Below are 20,294 nucleotides of genomic sequence, written 5' to 3' on the forward strand. Positions count from 1 at the left end.
GGAGACCATCAACTCTGATGTAGATTGTTTTAACTTAAATTTTTAGCAACTATTACTTATTTTCTTTTAATTTTTAGCATTGATTTTCAGCTTTATTTTTTTTTACTATGTCTGACAGAAAGCATCCTGTGAAGAATAGACAACAAATTACCAAAAACATAAGATAAATTATAATTTGCAGGGCCACAACTTTGCCAACATGAAGAAATTGGTTCTTAAAGACATTCACCAAATAAATTGACTTCTAGTTTGAAATAAACTCATAATGATCCAAATTCAAAAGTCCAAAGCATGAAAAGTGATGTTTATGATCAAAAGCCATGAAACACAATGACATCTTGGATAAATTTTTAACAAATAAATGAAATCTAAATGACAGTATGATATGTGTTAGGAAGTTTTATCATGCCCATACTTTAAATATGTACAGCTGTGAGGTTTGTTGTCACTTTATTCATTTGGGTTTATAAGGCTAGTAATAAAAAGTTATTCCTAAAAAAAACAGTTGTTCCTTTTCTGTCAGACACTATATGTGGAATTTTCGCAAGCTCATATTGAGTGAAGGATCGTGCCTGAGTGACGGCTTCATGACCAAACTAGGAAAGCATCTCAAGCAACATTTAACTGATAGTTGCATACACTATTTATATAACTCCTTATTTAACTAACCAAGCAAAATAATCATTTGAAAACTGATACACAATTTGGAAAAGATTTAAATTAAATACCAATACCCAGATAAAATTTGATATTATTTCTTCAGTAATTTTTCCTCACAGGTCTAACTAGAAAATAACCTTGGCAGCAAAGCCCTGCACGGTCATTACATTAAGATGCAATTAAAGTGGCATGCTAGTGAATGAAGGGAATTCTTGCAGGCCTGGCCTTTCTGCTTCCTGACATTATCCTTATACTCTCGAGTCCTCTGTGCTTCTATTTTGACTTGGTAACCTTGTTCCACACTGCTGGTTTCTGAATGACTTAGAAATTCAATAATGGGATGCTGCTACTAGCATTGCCTCAAGGGCCCTCATTTCACATTCTACAGCCCAGTCACAAGTGGGCGCCACACCCCAGGGCCCAAGCCCTTGCAAGCTGCCTGCTGCTTCCCACCCCTGCTGGCTTCCCGACTGTGCCCATTCACTGGTTTCCTGCTCTGGCCGGACACAAACTACCTCTAATTTTTAAATAGAAAAATGGTCTCTCTCCCCATTCCCCCTGCCAAAAGAATTCACATTTAAAATATATATAATGATGCATTGAGAGCAAATGGAAAACAAATCCATTCAATGGCAAAACAGCCTAGGCGCAACGATATTCGAAGAATATATGCTAATATATGCTTCTGACACAGGTATGTTTTTCTGATACAAGTATTATATATGGTAATAAATTAGCTTCTCCAAAAAGAGGGGATACGGGTCCCCTAGAAACATTTTAGCTGTGATCAGAGTAAAGGTGAAGGGTTAGATGTCTGTTCTGAATGAACCATCAAGGACACTGTTATCCAAGAACAAGGGATCCAAATGACAGTGGACACAGTGTGTGGTCTTCCCTACCCTTTGCCCCCACTACCAAATTCATTAGGCAGCTGTGTTCTATGACAACTATTATTTCTAAGAGGTTCTGCTGCCCTAGGTTCATTACCTGGGGTTCTTTCCTGAAAGCAGAGCACTCGATCATTATATAGCCCTACTTAATTCCCTTAAGACCCCCATAGGGAAAAAAAAAGTCCCAATCCTCATATATGCCTTTCAAACCATAATCCCAAACGATCTGTCCAGTTTTATCCCCCAAGTGTCTTTTGCCCTAGTCTCTGTTTCAATTCTTCTGGAGCATGATGGGACATGCCATGCACTCACACTCTACAGTCCACACCAAGATGTGTGCCACCCAGGCTCCCCTTCAAGGAAGAACTTGCTGCCTGGCTATGGTGAGTGTGGCTGCAGACAGCTTCTAGCTTCCAGCACCTTCAGGGTCCACTTCCACCACTTCACCCCTCCAGGGAAGCTGATAAATCAGGGACTGAGTCAGGTGGGCTCATAAATATGCAGCCATTTCAAAGTTACTCCAGCTCCCTGGGCAGGGCAGTATTCCAGAGCTCCCTGAAATGTGGGCTGAGGTTTTGTGGGATCTGGTAACAGGCTGATATCACCCTCTGTGTAATCCCACTTCCTTCCCCTTCTTTTCACAGGTGTTGATCCTTATCAGAGAGCTTGCACCCCAAACTCCATCTCAGCATCTGCTTGTGGAGAACCCAATCTGCAACACATGCCTCCATGAGTCTGATTCTCCTTCATTCTCTATCTGATTCTCTTCCTGCAAGGTCCAGCTTAAATAATACCCTCAAGAAAAATTTCTTGATCCTTCCAATCAGGAATAATTATTCATTTTACTCATTTTACTTTGTCCCCCTGAATTGTGCTTATACCTCTATTGAGCAGGTCATTAATTTTTTATATTAAAGCTAGGAGTTTAAATTTCAAGTTTACTGAGAGCATAGTCTGTGTCGTTCATTTCTGTATGCCCCACAGTGCATAACAGATAAGAGTTATGAATGAAGGAATAAATTAATGTATGATCTGGAATCTGCCTAAACCTCTTCTAGTTTCCCTTCTCTATTATAACTGAAATGAAATCCTAACAATATTTCATACATAGGCCCGGCCCCCTCTATTTTTCAGCTATATGTCATATTAGCTTCTGCTTTCCAATCTAGCTAAGCAAATCTGCTTTGCATGGTACATGCTTTTCCAGTCTCCTCTGATAGCATGTTCCTTCAAAATATTCTCCCAGACCCTCCTTTGTGAAGCACCCCAGGGTACTGTCTCTCAAGTCCAGCTACCTCAGGATCTTCTGGTGTCTAATATGTGTCTAAAACTTTTTATGCTCCATCAGAACAGTGGCCAGCTTTTATGTTCTCTTAAGTCTAAGACTAGAATAATATTTTCTGTATGGGAAATGCAGTATATATGTATATACTCTGCATTAATCATATATGTATGTTTATTGCCTCACTCTCCAAAATGATTGCTCATCCTTTCTCCTCTCAGTCCTCATACACCTGGGCCTGCTGCTGCCACCACCACCAGCCCATCCCTGCCTGATAACCTTACCCCATAGTTCATTGAGAATTCAAAAGCAAGCAGTAAGAATCTCTCTTCTTTTCATCACCAAAACTATCGACACTCGATATCTCTCTCGTCTATTCCCTGCTTACCATCTTACACTACGGACTAGGAATCCCTGTTCCTACCAACGGCCAGACTCTCCAATTGTGTTCTGGAGTCTATCTTCAGTGCTTCATGTCCATAGTTCCCCTTTCCCTTGCATCATCAGTGTCCTGGATCATCTCCAGCACCACACACTATCATGTTCTAGTGTCTTCCATCTTCCATAAAACTCTACTTTGATCCCAGATTCCCCTCATCCCCCAATAAAACTTATTGAAGGAGTTGTCTCTAGTAGCCCTATTTGTGATGAGGTCACTGACGACTTTCATGGTGCCAAATCCAGTGGTCACTTCTCAGTCTTCACCTTGCTTGACTTCTCAAAGCTGTCAACACAGTTGGCAACTTTACAAATAAACAAATAAAAACCAAACTCTTCTTATGACACTTCTCTTAGTTTCTACAACATTGAATTCTTTTGGCTTTTCCTAACTCACTGAGGGCTCCTTTGCTGGCTCCTCCACCTCTGCTCGACCTCCAAATGTTGTCAAATCTGGAGTTTTGTCCTTGGGCTTCTTCTCTACCCTCCTAAGTGATCTCACCCAGACACTTTGCTCTAAATATTATCTAAATGTCAGTGACCCCCAACTCTCAATCTCCCTCCCTCGCTTTATTCTCCACTGACCTCCAGGCTCACATAGAGCATCATCACATGGATATCTACTCTGCCTCTCAAACTTAACACAGCCAAACAGAGGTCTTGATTTCTGAATCAGCACACCTGCACCTCCCCTAATCTTTCCATTCTTAGGATAGGGGATCGTCATACACCTAATTGTTCATGTCACAAATCTAGCAGTTATCCTTGACTTCTTTCTTTCCCTCACCTTTCATATCAATAAGCATTGACACCGGAACATATCTTGAATCTATTCACGTCTCTCCATCTTCACTACTGCCACCCTATGCCAAGTCACTGACTCCTTCACTTAGGTGACTGCAAAAGCTTCCTATTGATCTCCCTGCTCCTGCATTTGGACTCTTAAAATCCATCCTCCACACAGCAGTCAGAATAAGTTTTTAAAATATATTAGATTAACTTACTCTCCTACTAAAACCTTCTCCAATGGCTTTTCCATTGCACTTACTAGAATGTGCTTGCAGGGATCTCCTACCAACCCATTCCCCACTCCCCTGCCCCCATCCACCATGCTGCCCTTACACTGGCCTTCTTTTGGCTCCTTGAGCACAGGAAGCTTAAAATCCCTACCTAAGGGAATTTACATTTTGTTTTTCCTCTATCTGAAATGCACTGTTCTTAATCTTTGCATGGCTGGCTGCTCCTTAGCATTCAAGTCTCATTTCAGTTGTCACCTCCATAGAGAGGTCTTCCCTGATCACCAAATCTAAATTAGTGCTCCCACACACACCCCAGCTAGGTACTATCACATCACCCTGTTTTATTTTCTTCTTCATATTTATCATCTTATGAAACTGTCATGTTCATTTCTCAGATGTTACCTGCCCCGTCTCTTCCCCCTTCCAGGAGAACAGGCGCTTTGCCTATCTTGCTCATCACTATCTCTAATGCCTAGAGGAGACAGGGCACATAATAGATGATCAGTAAATATCTGTTGATGAGAATAAATGAATATTAATCTTTGGAATTGCAGCCATATAAGGCATCCACCACCCAGAGCCAGGTCCTTTGTTCTCTCTTCCACAGCGGTACTTCCCACGTTGAACTGTAAAGTCTTTTCCATTGCCTATCTCTTCTACTATTTACTAATTCCTTGTGGACAAGGACATCCTATCTTTGTATTATTACCAACTAGCATAATTATTAGCATAGAGTAAGGTGTACTACAAATATTTGTTTAAGGAATGAAGGAAAACAAGGATAGGGAGGAAGCAGTGTGACATAGAACCTATGGATGAATACAAAGGCGACCCTCAAAAGAAGCTGGGTAATGACCACAGCACAGTCACATTAGAGGCAAAACAGTCATCACATATAAGTGAAGCTTCAGTTATAGATTTAAATTTCAAGACTTTAAAAACACTCTTGCCTATTAGAAGCTATCCAAATCCTACATAATTTTCAGATGACACTGGTATGATATAGGAGCTTGAATTCCTAAATGAGATGATCAGGTAATAGAAAAGTAGTGTCAGAATTCCCTGAGCTATTTGCATTACTAGAACTTATGAAATACACCTCAGACTATTTTTCAATTCAATTAGTTTTTATGAAGCATCCACAGAGGGCATGACATTGTACACAGTGTGGATTTAAATATGCTGTGTCAAAACAGGTCAAAGATTTACAGGTGCCAATGCAAAAAGTCAGCTTATTCTGTTTATCTCATTCTTTTTGTGTCAGAGAAAATTCATTAAAATGTTATGACCACTTGCTTGACCTGTGATCCGAGTCTGGAAAAGTAAAGTCCAAACTGCTACAACTGGCACCCGGTAATAAAGGTCATGCACTATCTTCTCAGGACATGGAGATCGGATTTATTTGTTTATTTTTTTAACAGAAAACTCATCTGAAAGAGGATGCAAATGAAAAGAACCTTGACATTTTTAAGCACAGCCATGGAAGAAATAACTCCGTTCCTTACAACAGAATGCCATCCAAAGAGTAGGTGCTCTAACTAATGCTACATTGAGAAGAGAAAAAGAAGACAGGCTCATCAATAATTACTTACACACACACTGCATGCTGACCTCTGTCCTCCAAGGGAATTACAAAGCAGATGACAAGACAATACATGAATACCAAAAGCTAAAGAGCAGTCACAAATATTATGTGCTATATATCATCTACAGCAAAAGCTGCAGGATTTCATTGGAGGGAAGGCACTCTGAAGCTGGGGGCGGAGGAGGTGGTTCCTGAGCAGGGCCATGGAGCAAGGAAGACTATCATTTGAGGTGACAATAAGATGCCTCCCCAAAATGTGAGAGTATAGAAAATAATGCTGCTTTTGAGAGTTAAACTATGACTCAACACATAATTAATGTACACAGTCACCTCAATGAGACTAAGCCTCCCAGTCCAGCAAGCCTTGATTTCAAACTTCTTGAATTTATTAACAAATCTAAAGAGAAGTGCAAATGATGATCAAACAGCTCTGCCCATCTGAGTAGCCTCCAGGTTATGAAGGATTGATATGAGGATCCAATGTGAGGATGATCCTGTTCTGCTGATAGCACAGGCTAGCAGAGCCTGATGCCATTAGCCATTCTACTCATGTAATTTCCGTGTTCTGACTATACATTCAGCCAGCAGCCTTTTGATAATTAGGTTTCTTGTATAGTTTGCCTAAAGGGAACAATGTGCTGGTCAGGCCAAAAGGAACATCAGGTCTTCTCAGCAATTAAATTTCTCAATGTAAATGATTGCATTAACATTCTGGCTTTATATATCAGTCTCTTGTGAGCTTTGTTAGTACCAGTCATCATACCTGAATTAGAGTAATTCTAGGACACGGACAAAATCAATTTTCAGACCTTGCAGAAATGAACACAACTGGTTTGGCTCAACAGAGAGTTCAAGGGTTTAGAAACCCCAGAGAGAGTGTAGTTTAGGCAGATACGTTAAGACAAATTTGTGTTGCGATTTTAATTATCATGTTAAAGCATTTGGAGTGAACTTTTAGGCAGGAGGAACTCATTGATGAAATTTGAATAGGGGGTATAACATGATCGAAACTGTTATTTACAAGTCTGTTATGTGCAGCTCTACTTGGGAGAACTCATGTTTTGTATTTTTTAATTGGGGGATAGCTGCTTTACAATGTTGCGTTAAGTTTCTGTTGTACAATGAAGTGAATCAGCTATATGTATTATATATATATATCCCTTCCCTCTTGGACATCCTTCCCACCACCCCCCATTCCATCCATCCAAGCAAACAACTAATTACAACACAGTATTCTAAGCACACAGAGTACTCTGAGAGCACCAGGGAAGGTACCGAAGTTCAGTCTAGGGATGATCAGGAAGCATTTCTCAGAAGAGAAAACTTACACATTTCTCTATTAGATTTTAACATTCTTTCAAATTTTCCCTTTTATTTAGATACTTATTTTAGTTAAAAGAACTATATCGATATTTCAAAGAGATTCAGAAGTATATTTCTGACTCTCTACTAAATATTCCACCCTGGATAGTGCATAGGCATTTCAAACTCAACATTTCAAAACCTACACTCATGATTTTCTCTGCCCTTCATAACCATTCCTGCCCCTCCTCATGTGTTCCCTACCTTGGTGAATGTAACTGCAATCCAGCTAGTTATTAGGCACAGTCATGCTAGATTCTCTCTTTTACCCCCAACATATTGAATACAATCCGTCCTAAAGCCTTGTAGATTTCTGCCTTCTTATTATGTCTTAGATTTCTTCTCTCTTAGAGCCACTGCCTTAGTCTAGGTTTTAATCACTTGTCAGCTAGATTACTGAAATAATCTTCTAAATGGTGTCCTGCCTTCATATCAACTAGTTTCTATACTCTCCAGGATATCCTTGGTTTTAAAGCTAGGATAATAGTTCATTTAGTCATTCAACAGGTATATATTATGTGTCAGGGGCTTTTCTAACCCCATGGGACACACTGATGAATGAAACAGCCAAGGCTCTTGCTTCTCACAGACCTGATATTTTAGACAGGATATTAATTGTGTAAGAAAAAAATGAATAAGGAAACTTTCAATAGTGATAAATACTATAAAGAAAATACAATTAAATGATGTGGTAGATAGTGATCAGAAGACTGGGGTTGTCAGGAAGAGCTCTCGGGCAATGGCAGCTAAGAGCTAGATGACAAGAGGGAGACAGTCATGCAAAGGTCTGGGGTCCAAGTATTTCAGGCAGAGGAATAACAAATACAAAGTCCCCAGGATGCATGCAAGTTTAAAATCTTCAAGAAATGAGAAGAAGGCAAGCATGGCTACAATAAGAGGATAAAAGAGAGAGAGAGAGTGAGAGTGGTAGGGAATGATGTGAGTCACACAGAGGGCACTCATGTAGGACACGAGTTTGAGTTTAATTTAAAGGGTATGGAAAGCTATTGAAAATGTATTAAGGAGAAGAGCTATGATTAGTTCATGATTTGAAAACTCAGAGTTTTGTATGTAGAATGGATTATAGAAAAACAAGGAGTGAAGGAAGACCATTCTATAGTCCAGTGCTAAGGTACTGACAGGATATACAGTGCCACGGATGAGGGTGAAAGTAGGAAAGATGGAGAAGTAGGTGGCTTGGGGGTATACAAATATTTTGGAGCTAAAGCCAATAAGACTTGTTGATGGATTGAATGTGAGAGATGAGGGGAGAAAAAGAGGAAGCCAAGGACCTATAATTTGAGTAAAACAGGGCGGGGATATTGGTATCATTTTCTGAAATGGAAAAGACTGGGGGAGGAGGTTTTAGAGCTTTAGAGTGGGAACAGGAAGCAAGAGTTCTGTTTGGTCAAATTAAGTGTGAATACTATGAATTCAAATAGAGGAGTCAAGAGGGCAGTTGAATAAAGAAATGTGGAGGTCAATGGAAGATTCATTGCTAGAGATATAAAGCTTGTGTGTCATTGACATATAGATAGTATTTAAAGTCATTGGCCTAGTCTAAAAGTAGACTAGAGAAAGAGAAGAGTGAAGGATGAGGACCAAGGCACTCCCACGTTTGGAGATCAAGCAGGGATTGAGGAGCCAGAGAAGAAGACTATAAAGGAGGTACCAATGAGGTGGAAGAAGCATCAGGTGAATATGATGTCACAGAAGCCAAGAGAAAAGTGTTTCAAAAAGGAGAGAGTGGTCACCTTTGTTAAACGCTGCTGTGAAGTTAAAATAAAAGACGTCGCCCCACTACACTTGGCAAGATGGAAGTCACTGGTGACATTTTCAAAATCAATTTGAGGAGAGTGGGGAATAAATCTCTACTGGAGAGAATGTGATGAAGGGGAGAAAGGAGAAATGGCAAGTAGAGACAACTAAAGCAAATTTAACCTTGCAACTCCACTGATTAAGAGCAATAAGAGGCTTGCCATTCACCTCATGCCCTTTAGAATAAAGTTCAAATTCCTTGCCTTAGGATATACAATGTCCTTTGCTATCTGGGCTCTTGCTACCTATGCAGCTTAATCTCCCAACCATACTCTCCCTCCTACTACTGTAAGTACTTACAACACTCTAACATGAATCATGCAAGGTCTCTTCCTTCACACATCTGGCTCTCTCTGAGTTACTCCTTGCTCTTCCCTACATGAAGCAAAACCTTTACAGGTCCTTCAATCCCCCTCAGGAATGACCACATCAGGCAAGCAGTGCCACTCCCACCACATGATTTACTCTCTCCCTAGGGCTTCTGTTGCAACCTGCACCTCTACGTAGTGTTTACCTCACTACATTGCAGTCTTCGATTTGACCACAGCACTCCTCTCCCCCACTTCTCTAACGCAAACACACACAACAGAACAAGGACAAATTGTGAAGCTTGGGATCATTTCTAGGAGGTTTGTGTCCCCAGTGCTCACCAGAGATCTTGTACAGAGTAGTGTTCTCAAGTCCTTGCTAAACAAAAGCTTCTACAGTGCAAATTGCATTCTGTCGATTTCTTACTTAAAATTCTTCAATGTCTCCTCTGAGTCTATAGAATAAAATGCCAAACACATTGGTATGTTGAATAAGTCCTTGGTGATTTTGCTCATTGTTACCTCTTCAGCATCCTTGCTCTCCACCACATCCTGACCTTCATGCCTCCACCACCCACACATGCACATGCTGGGCGTACACCAAACCATTTCTAGGACAATTTTTCTCAGGCTTCTGTACCTTGATGTGTGCTGCTGACTTTTCTTGGAATGTTTTCAAGAACCAGCTCAAGGGTCACCTCTACTCTGAGGTTTTTCTAGATTCCCCTTTCCCTTACTCCTAGTGCACACTCTTCTTTGCTTCCAGAGCCCATGTAAATAACTCTGTTTTTGTACATATCACATTAATCATTTTATCATCTGCTCTTCCTACTAGACTGCAAGCTCTGTTAAACAGGAACTTTGCTCAGTTCATCTTTGTATTTCTAGCACCTAGCACATTGCCGGACGCATAACAAGCACACGGTTAATGAATAGTTTTCTTTAAATCTTTTGATTTAAAGGTGCTTGCAACGTTTAATAGTATTTTTAGGTCGATTATTTTCATCATTAGGAATAATTTGTAGGTGGTGACTCTTTAAAGTGCAAAAACATAAAAAAAGAACAAGCTCACATACTGAGGAATACAAGGGATAGGCTATGAATTTTAAAGACATGTGTTAGTCCACATCCTCCTGTAGTAAAGAGTCACACTGATAAATAATTGATCACATTAGGCCATTTGCTCCATTCAGAATGAGGCAAATAAATGTCAGGTTTAGAGAACATCTTCAACTCACATTTGCATTGTCAAGAATTAGCCATTCAGGGAAATTATTTATTTTTATTTCCTTCCACATTTTGAGATTATTTAAAAGTTTTCGAAGGAGTGCTATGGATATAGGCCTTTTATTTCAAACTATTTTACAAGTCAAAATGATTTTTAACCTCTTCCAGACATTTTTACAACATGGGGTCTACATTTTTTATTAACCTCTGTGTACTTTTTTCAATAAACTTTTCCTCACATTTTTCCATGATGGACCCCACGTTTAGACATTCAAGTTCCATCTACAGTGACAAGAAGCATACCAATTATTTCAAAATGAACAAAAAGTTCATGAGAACTGCATAAATTTAGGAGACAGCATAATGTTGTCACAATAATTTGAGATGTCTACTTAATAATGGCACTTTAGAAATTACAAAAGTTTGTGGTGAGCATCAACATAGAGCTGTATGTGTGCATCACGTAGGCAGAAGCTGAACTCTTCCTTCTCTGCTTTGGCATTAAAAGTTGAATCACAGAGACAGAAAGAGATTCAAGATGGTGTGATAGAGAGATACTGAAATCACCTCCTCCCACAAACACACCGAATCTATACCTACCTAGAGAGCAATTCCTCGTGAGGGCTGATTGAACAGCTCTACAAATGGAAGGACCATGTAGAAATTTGTAGGAAAGACAGAGAAACAATATCCACAGAAACCTCACCCCTGACCCCACAACCTGCAACAGGGACAGATATTACTGAGGGACCTGAGCACAGACTCACCCATCCTGAGACACGGCAAAAAACAAAAACCAAACACACCAGTTTAAAGGGCACCTGGATTATGTGGAAAAGAAATCCATTTACTAACTTTACAGCCTCTGCCAAACTGGCAGAGAATTGCAGGAACTCTCTCTGATGTAAGGGGCACTGGCAAGTGCCATTGTTTGAATCACCCCCAGAACTCCCCCTGGTCCACACCCACCCCAGCTCCAGCCATCCCGCCAAGGTGGCCTCAACATGGCACACCCAGGGACTGCCCCCAGCCAGAGACTGCTCCTGTTCTAGTGGCCCCACCAAGGTGGCTTCAGGACTGTCCCCAACCCATGCCCACTCTAACTCCTGCCAACCTGCCAAGGCAGCCTTGGTACAATGCAACCTAAGACTTCACACAACTCAAACCTGCTCCAGCTCCAGTTAGCCTGTCAAAGCTACCAGGTACAAATAGTCTACAGAGTAGACAGTCCCACACAAGGCTACTCCTTCAGGACTAGGAGAGGTAGCTGTTCTGCCTGTTTCATAGAAACACACACCAAGAGTCAAACAAAATGAGGAGACAGAGGAATATGTTCCAAATGAAAGAACAAAATAAAACCCTAGGAAAAATCCTAATGAAACTGAGATAAGTAATTTACCTGATATAGAGTACACAGAGATGGTCAGAAGGATGCTCACTGTACTGAGGAGAAGAATGGAGAAATACAGTGAGACCTTCAACAAAGACTTAGAAAATATAAGACAGAACCAATCAGAGCTGAAGAATACAATAACTGAAAGAGGGAATCAGTAGCAGATTACATAATATAAAACAGTAGATCAGCTAACTGGAGAAAGAATAGTGGAAATCACCCAAACAGAACAGCAAAGAGAAGAAAGAATTTCTTTAAATGAAGAGAGTTTAAGGGACTTCTAGGAAGACATCAAGCATACTAACATTTGCATTATAGGGGTCCCAGAAAAAGAAGAGAGAGAGAAATGGACAGAAAACTTATTTGAAGACATAATGGGTGAAAACTTCCCTGTCCTGGGGAAGGAAAAAGACATCCAGGTACATGAAGCTTAGAAAGTCCCAAACAAGATGAACCCAAAGTAATAACCCAAGATATATTATAATTAAAGTGGCAACAGTTAAAGAGAGAATCTCAAAGGCAGCAAGAGAAAAACAACTAATCCCATAAAAGGAAAACCCCATAAGGCTATCAGCTGATTTTTCAGCAGAAACTTTACAAGGCCAGAAGAGAGTGGCAGGATATATTTAAAATGTTGAAAGAAAAAAAATTACAACCCAGAATAATCTATCTGGCAAGGTTATAGAATTCAGAATTAAAAGAGATAAAGAGTTTCCCAGACGAGCTAAAATAAAGGAGTTCATCACCACTAAACCCACCTTACAAGAAATCTTAAAGGATCTTCTTTAAGTGGAAAAGAATAGAACAGAATAGAAGATTTCTATTCTATTTCCGAATAGAAATTTTAAAATACATGAAAGAAAAAAACCTCACTGGTAAAGGAAAATATATAGTAAATGTGTTAGATCAGTTACTTAAAAAGCTAGCCTGAAAGTTAAAAGACAAGAGTAGTACGGTCAACTATAACCACAATGAGTAGTTAAAAGATACACAAAATAAAAAGATGTAAAATATGATCTCAAAAATATAAAATGTGAGGGGAGAGTTAAAATGCAGTGCTTTTAGATGCCTTCAAACTTAAGACTATCAGCTTAAAATACACGGCCATGTATACAGGTTGGTGTATATGAACCCCGTGATCAAACCAAAAACTTAAAATAGATACACAAAAAGTAAAGAGAAAGGAATCCAGACATAACACTAAAGGAATCCATCAAACCATAGAGAAGTAACCAAGAGAAGACAAGAACAGAGAAGAACTACAAAAACAACCAGAAAACAATTAATAAAATGGCAATAAGTACATACCTATCAATAATCACTTTAAATGCAAATGGATTAAATTCTTCAATCAAAAGACATAGGGTAGCTTAAAAAATGAAAAGACCCACCTAATATGTTGCTACAGGGGACTCACCTCAGCTCTAAAGACACATACAGAGTGAAAGTGAAGGGATAGAAAAAGATATTCCATGCAAATGGAAACAAAAAGAAAGCTGGGGTAGCCATACTCATATCAGACAAAACAGACTTTTAAAAAAGATTGTAACTAAAGGCAAAGAAGGGCATTACAGAATAATAAAGGGGTCAGTACAGCAAGAGAATATAACACTTCCCAACAAAGGAGCACCTGAATATGTAAAGCAAAATATAAACAGACATAAAGAAAGAAATAGTAATACAATAACAGTAGGGGAGCTATATACCCTATTTACATCAATAGATAAATCATCCAGATAGAAAATCAATAGGGAAACACTATGAACAGTTATATGCCATCAAATTGGACAACCTAGAAGAAATGGATACATTCCTAGAAACATACAATCTTACAAGACTTCCAAGACTCTATTTCCAGGAAGAAATAGAAAATCTGAACAGATCAATCACTAGTAATGATATTGAAACACTAATAAAAAAAAAAAAACTCCCAAACAAAATTCCAGGACCAGATAACTTCACAGGGGAATTCTATGAAACATTTGAAGAAGAGTTATCAATTCTTCTCAAGCTATCCCAGAAAATTTAAGAGGAGGTAGTACCTCTAAACTCATTCTATGAGGCCCACATTACCCTGATAGCAAAACCAGACAAAGACACACACACAGACACACACACACACACACACAGAGACACACAGAAAATTACAGGCCAATATCTCTGATGAACATAGATGCAAAAATCTTCAAAAAAAATATCAGCAAACTGAATACAACAATGCATTAAAATGATCATATACCATGATCAAGTGGGATTTATTTATTCCAGGGATTGAAGGATGGTTCAATAGCTGCAAATCAATCAATGTGACACATCACATTAATGAAACAAATGTAAGAAATCATATGATCATCTCAGTAGATGCAGAAAAAAAGCATTTGACAAAATTCAACATCCATTTATGATAAACACTCTCAACAGAGTGGGTATAGAGGGAACATACCTCAACATAATAGAGGCCATATATGACAAATCCACATCCAACGCTGTACTCAACAGTAAAAAGATGAAAGATTTTCCTCTAAGATTAAGAACAAGACAAGGATACCCATGCTTACCATTTTTAATCAGCATGGTATTGGAAGTCCTAGCCATGGTAACCAGACAGGAAAAAGGAATAAAAGGTGTTAAACTGTAAGGGAAGAAATAAAACTGTTACTATCTGCAGACAACATAATTACATATAGAACACCCTGAAGACTTCACTAAAACACTACTGAATCTAATAAAAGAGTTCAGTAAAGTTGCAGGATACAAATTTAATAAACAGAAATCTGTTTCTTTTCTATACACTAAAAATGAACCATTAGGAATGAAGAAAACAATCCCACTTACTGTTACTTCAACAAATAAAATATCTAGGAATAAATTTAACAAAGGAAGTAAAAGACCTTTATTCTGAAAACTATAAGACATTGATAAAAGAAATTGAAGATGACACAAATAAACATAAAGATACTCTGTGCTCATGGATTATAAGAATTAATATCGTTAAAATGTCCATATTACCTAAAGCAATCCACAGATTCAATACAACCCCTTTCAAATTACCTATGGTATTTTCCACAGAACTAGAACAAATAATTCTAAAATTTGTATGGAACCACAAAAGACTCCAAATAGCCAAAGCAATCTTGAGAAAGAAGAACCAAGATGGAAGTATCATGTTCCCTGATTTCAAACTATACTACAAAGATATAGTAATTAGAACAGCATGATACCAGCACAAAAGCAGACATATAGATGAATGGAACAGAATAGAGAGCTCAGAAGTAAACCCACTCTTATATGGTCAGTTAATCTACAATAAAGGATGCAAGAATGTACAATGGAGAGAAACAGTCTCTTCAATAAATGATGTTGGGAAAACTGGACAGCTAATTGTGAAAGAATCCAACTAGACAACTTTTTCATACCATATACAAAATAAAATCAAAATGGATTAAAAACTTAAATGAAAGATCTGAAACCATAAAACTCCTAGAAGAAAACATAAGCAGTAACCTCTCTGACATTGGTCTTAGCAATATCTTTTTGGATACATCTCCAAATATCCAATAGCAACAAAAGCAAAAATAAATTAATGTGACTAAATCAAACTAAAAGGTTTTTGCACAGTGAAGGAAACCACCAACAAAATGAAAATGCAACCTACTAAATTGGGAAGATATTTGCAAATAATACTTGTGATAAGGGGTTGATATATAAATAACTCATACAATTCAATATCAAAAAAATAAACAACCTGACTTAAAAATGGGCAGAAACCCTGAATAGACATTTCTCCAAAGAAGACAGATGGCCAACAATCACATGAAAAGGTACTCAACATCACTAATCAACAGGAAAATGCAAATCAAAACCTCAGTGAGATACCACCTCACACCTGTCAGAATGGCTATGATCAAAAAGACAAGAAACAAGTGTTGGCAAGGGTGTGGAGAAAAGAGAACCCTGGTGAATTATTGGTGGAAATGTAAATTAGTGCAGCCACTATGGAAAACAGTATGGAGGTTCCTTTAAGAACTAAAAATAGAACTATCATATGATCCAGCAATTCCACTTCAAGGTATTTAACTGAGGAAAATGAAAACACTAATTCAAAAAGATATACACCCCTATGTTCTTTGCAGCACTATTTACAATAGCCAAGACACAGATGCAACCTAAATGTCCCTCAATATATGAATGGATAAAGAAGATGTGGTGTGGTGTGTGTGTGTGTCTGTGTGTGTAATGGAATATTACTCAGCCATAAAAGAGTGAAATCTTGCCATTGTGGCAATATTGAGAGACCTAGAAGGTACTATGCTAAGTGAAATAAGTTAGAGAAAAACAAATACCATATGATTTCACTTATATGTGGGATCTAAGAAACAAAGGAACAAACAAAACAGAAACAGACTCATAAATACAGAGAACAAACTGATAGTTGCCAGAGGGGAGGGGTGTGGGAGGACAGAACAAAATAGATGAAGGGCATTATGGGGCACAAACCTCCAGTTATAAAAAAGTCACAGGGATATAATATATACATAGGGAATATAGTCAATAATATTTTTACTTTGTATGGTGATGGATGGTAACTAGACTTACTGTGATCATTTCATAACGAATAAAAAATATCAAATCACTATGTTGTATACCTGAAAGTAACATAATATTGTATGTTAATTATAACAATAAAAAATGTTGAATCACAGAGTCATAGAATTTCAGAATTGGAAAGAACTCAGAGGTCATTTAGTCTAACTCCTTTATATGAAAGAATCCCCTCTACAACATCCCTAATAAACTCCTCTTCATTCTCTCCTTGAATCCCTTCATGATAGTGAGTTTAACCTCTCCCCGATGCCTCAGGTAAAAATAAATGCATCTTATTACATTCCAGACAGATTTTCCACCTTCTATAATAGTAGTTGTTTTCAGCATTGTGAAACCCACCAGTTTGATTAGTCTGAGTCATATGTCTTTCACCTACTTTGTGTGTAGATAAGGGGAAAAAGTCAATTATGGAACATCCAAGGTTTTCATTTCTATTTACCTGTCCACTTATATGCTGCCTCTTTTCAGAATGAATATAAATGAAATGACTTAAAACTGGATGCAATAGCATTATTAAAATAGAAATAGAACTTCAAAGTTCCGAAAAGAAATGCTTAACTCAAAGGCTAATATAGTTGCTGGCATTGAAATTAAATGTATCAGTGGGCTTTCTACAAGTCAAGACAAAAGGAGAAACAGTGGATTACAGTTCTCCTTATCTAACAGGAGAAAGTATATTAACTCTCCATTAAATGAAAATTTTTCTTAGTTCTAAAATTATAAGAGAATTTCTCACGTAGAACCTTCTAAAAGAGATTTATTTTTTAGTTTTCTATGTGCATTCATTTTTGCCCTCTAATGTACCGCCAAGAACAGTGCTGAGCAGCCCTTAAACTTTTACAAATCTCACCTCAATCCAATGCTAAAATTCTGTTGAATATAGGGGACAAAGCATAGGCACTGGATAACTATTCTTTCAAAAGGGGCTATCAAAATCGCTGTTTGGGGCTTCCCTGGTGGCGCAGTGGTTGAGAGTCCGCCTGCCGATGCAGGGGACATGGGTTCGTGCCCTGGTCCGGGAAGACCCCACATGCCACGGAGTGGCTGGGCCTGTGAGCCATGGCCGCTGAGCCTGCACGTCCAGAGCCTGTGCTCCGCAACAGGAGAGGCCACAACAGTGAGAGGCCCGTGTACCACAAAAAAGAAAAAAAAAAATCACTGTTTGTTTTTTTTGGGTCAACACTACAGGGCAATAGCTTCCACACGTCCAATTCTTATCTTAGTAGATGGGGACAAATGAGAAACTGAGTTAATCTCTCCTGTGGCATTACCATCATTCCTTCACCTCTCCTGGAAACAACTGCAGTTGGGTCATCACTAGGCACAAAACGATGTCCTTGTAAACTGAGACAGGTGTACAGAACACGGTGATGATGAGCAGACAGTGCTGTGAGGGTCTGCCGGAATATCTGATAAGACTTTGGATCTCTCAGAAGGAAAGTGACATTATGCAAGCAAAAAATGTTATAGTAAGCAAAAGGTAATGTGAAGAAGGTGGGGTTTCTCACTTGCTCCTTAAACACCCCAATTATTTTCCCAGGAAAGGCATTATAGACCCCTGCAGCCTGAGAATTTACCAATGGGCCAAACTGTGTCTTCCTATAGTTAAGCCCCTGTGGTTTTATAATACTTCTCTCCATTCTTGGATTGAAGATTTGGGGGGAGGGGTATGTATACACAATGACCATTTCACCTTTGAAGGCCTTTGTGCTACCTAGGACATCACAAAAGGTCCTTAGTAAAAATAAATTATTCTCTTTATCACAGTTGTTTAGACTTTACCTGGACTGTGTGGTTCCACCACTAAATTCTAAATAACTGAAGACAAGAGATTTCACCTCCCTGCCCACACCTACAGCCAGCCAGACTGAGCTCTGCTTTCTTCTCTATGGCTAGAAAAGGCACATCTGTAATCTGTATTTCATCTGTCCAAATGTGGCACTTCACTTATTATAATTGTTGTTACTATTATTGAATCCAGATTATACCTAGAGGTCCCTTGAGGCCAATAAGCTAGATTCCGTTCATACAAATTAGTTATTATAAAATGAATCCAAGTACAATAAAAGTAACCTCCATATCAGATGAGGCTATTTGTACACTGGACAACAAAATGTATTTATGGTGTTACCATAGAGAGAATGAGAGAGATTTCAGACTTACTCTAAAGAGGGCATAGGTACACCTTTGAAAGAGTAACCCAAACAAATGACTTGGCTTCTTACAGAATTAGAATAAACTAGATACACATTTGTTTAAAGCTGGGATATTATAGAGACATAACAGTAATGCCAATACACATGCTGATGACTGGCAAGTGCAAATAAGCATGTTGATCACTATTTCACATCACAGTTTATTATGACATGCAACTGCCAGAAATTAAAGTCAACGCTAAGTGGAAAAACAGCTACGTACAGCTTAATCTTCTCCTCATTTTTAGCCATTCTACCCTGCAAAACCCCTTTTTGATGAGCAGGAAGCCTGGGAATAGAGGGTACAATATAATAATAAAAGAGGCCTATGAATTATTGGATACTTTTTTTTTTCTCTTTTTTCTGGTACGCGGGCCTCCCACTGCTGTGGCCTCTCCCGTTGCGGAGCACAGGCCCCAGACGCGCGGGCTCCAGCCGCTCCGCGGCATGTGGGATCCTCCCGGACCGGGTCACGAACCCGCATCCCCTGCACTGGCAGGCGGACTCTCAACCACTGCGCCACCAGGGAAGCCCCTATTGGATACTTTTTAAACGCTATGCAACCTTGCAGGAGAAGCACCAGTTAAGACAAGTACACACTTCCCTAGAGCATTTTAAAATATCCTAAAGCATACGTGATGAATTGGTGAATGTTTGCCTCTCAGAAAGCTCTCTGCTTTGGGAGGCTGAGTATCACAAATACCCTGTGTGGAAGAAGTTGGCATAGCAACTCTGCACTTGCAGTGGTGAATCAGAGTAAACGGGTGCGTAAGACAGCTACTAGAATGTGTTTACTTCTCCACAAAGGGGGTAAATCTTATAAAGCATTTTTGGCTTCTCTTTATCAGAAATAACAAACCCTTCAGTCATAAATTAAGGCAGTTCATTTGCTGAACAGGACAAGATATTTATGACTCATGGAAAGATTTATTACCTGTACCCTGTATAAATTAGGTGACATTTAGGCGAAAAATAAGTCATTTTCCCCTCACAGTAGACACAATTCTCCATTGACCGGAAAATGATACCAAAAAATAAGCTTTCTGTGTTGGTTAAAAAATATATTCCAGAGAAAACAATTGCTTACCTGTTGACAATGGGCCCCTTGAAATGTGGGTCATGTATCCTTGGATCACCTGCATTTAAAACAAAGAACTTGCTAAGCATATAAGCCAATGAAATGGCAAATAAATACATATAAAATATTAATAAAGGAAAAATTTATATCTTAGCTAGTCCACTGCTCAGTGCAGTGTTGAACTCATTCTTTGGTCCAGTGAAACATCAGTATGCCTTGGATACAGCTGTCAATCATTTTCCCTCTCTCCAGCTAGAAGCAAGTCTGGGAAGAGTTGTTAAGGACCATAATTCTTAGACACACTGTGTACATATCTCCCACAGTTCTAAGCAGCAACATTATAGACTGCAGCCAGGAGAGCAAAACTTGAAGCCTTTCCAGTCTACAAAAGCACATTCTACCATCTGCCATTCCCAAGTATTGCTGTGTATTTG

At 38.8% G+C, this 20,294-nt stretch overlaps 1 protein-coding gene across 1 annotated transcript in view; it reads right to left on the reverse strand.

The window, feature by feature from the left end:
- The window catches only part of SLC44A5 (solute carrier family 44 member 5), a 158,474-nt gene extending 138,525 nt beyond the window's left edge, over nt 1-19,949 (reverse strand). The window contains exon 1 of the mRNA XM_024734564.1: nt 19,870-19,949. Coding sequence (XP_024590332.1) covers nt 19,870-19,949 — 80 coding nt within the window. The remainder of the gene's footprint in view (nt 1-19,869) is intronic.
- Between the last annotated feature and the right edge of the window lie 345 nt (nt 19,950-20,294).

This window comes from Neophocaena asiaeorientalis, unplaced genomic scaffold, assembly GCF_003031525.2.
Source record: "Neophocaena asiaeorientalis asiaeorientalis breed wild unplaced genomic scaffold, Neophocaena_asiaeorientalis_V1.1 scaffold15, whole genome shotgun sequence".
Taxonomy (NCBI): domain Eukaryota; kingdom Metazoa; phylum Chordata; class Mammalia; order Artiodactyla; family Phocoenidae; genus Neophocaena; species Neophocaena asiaeorientalis.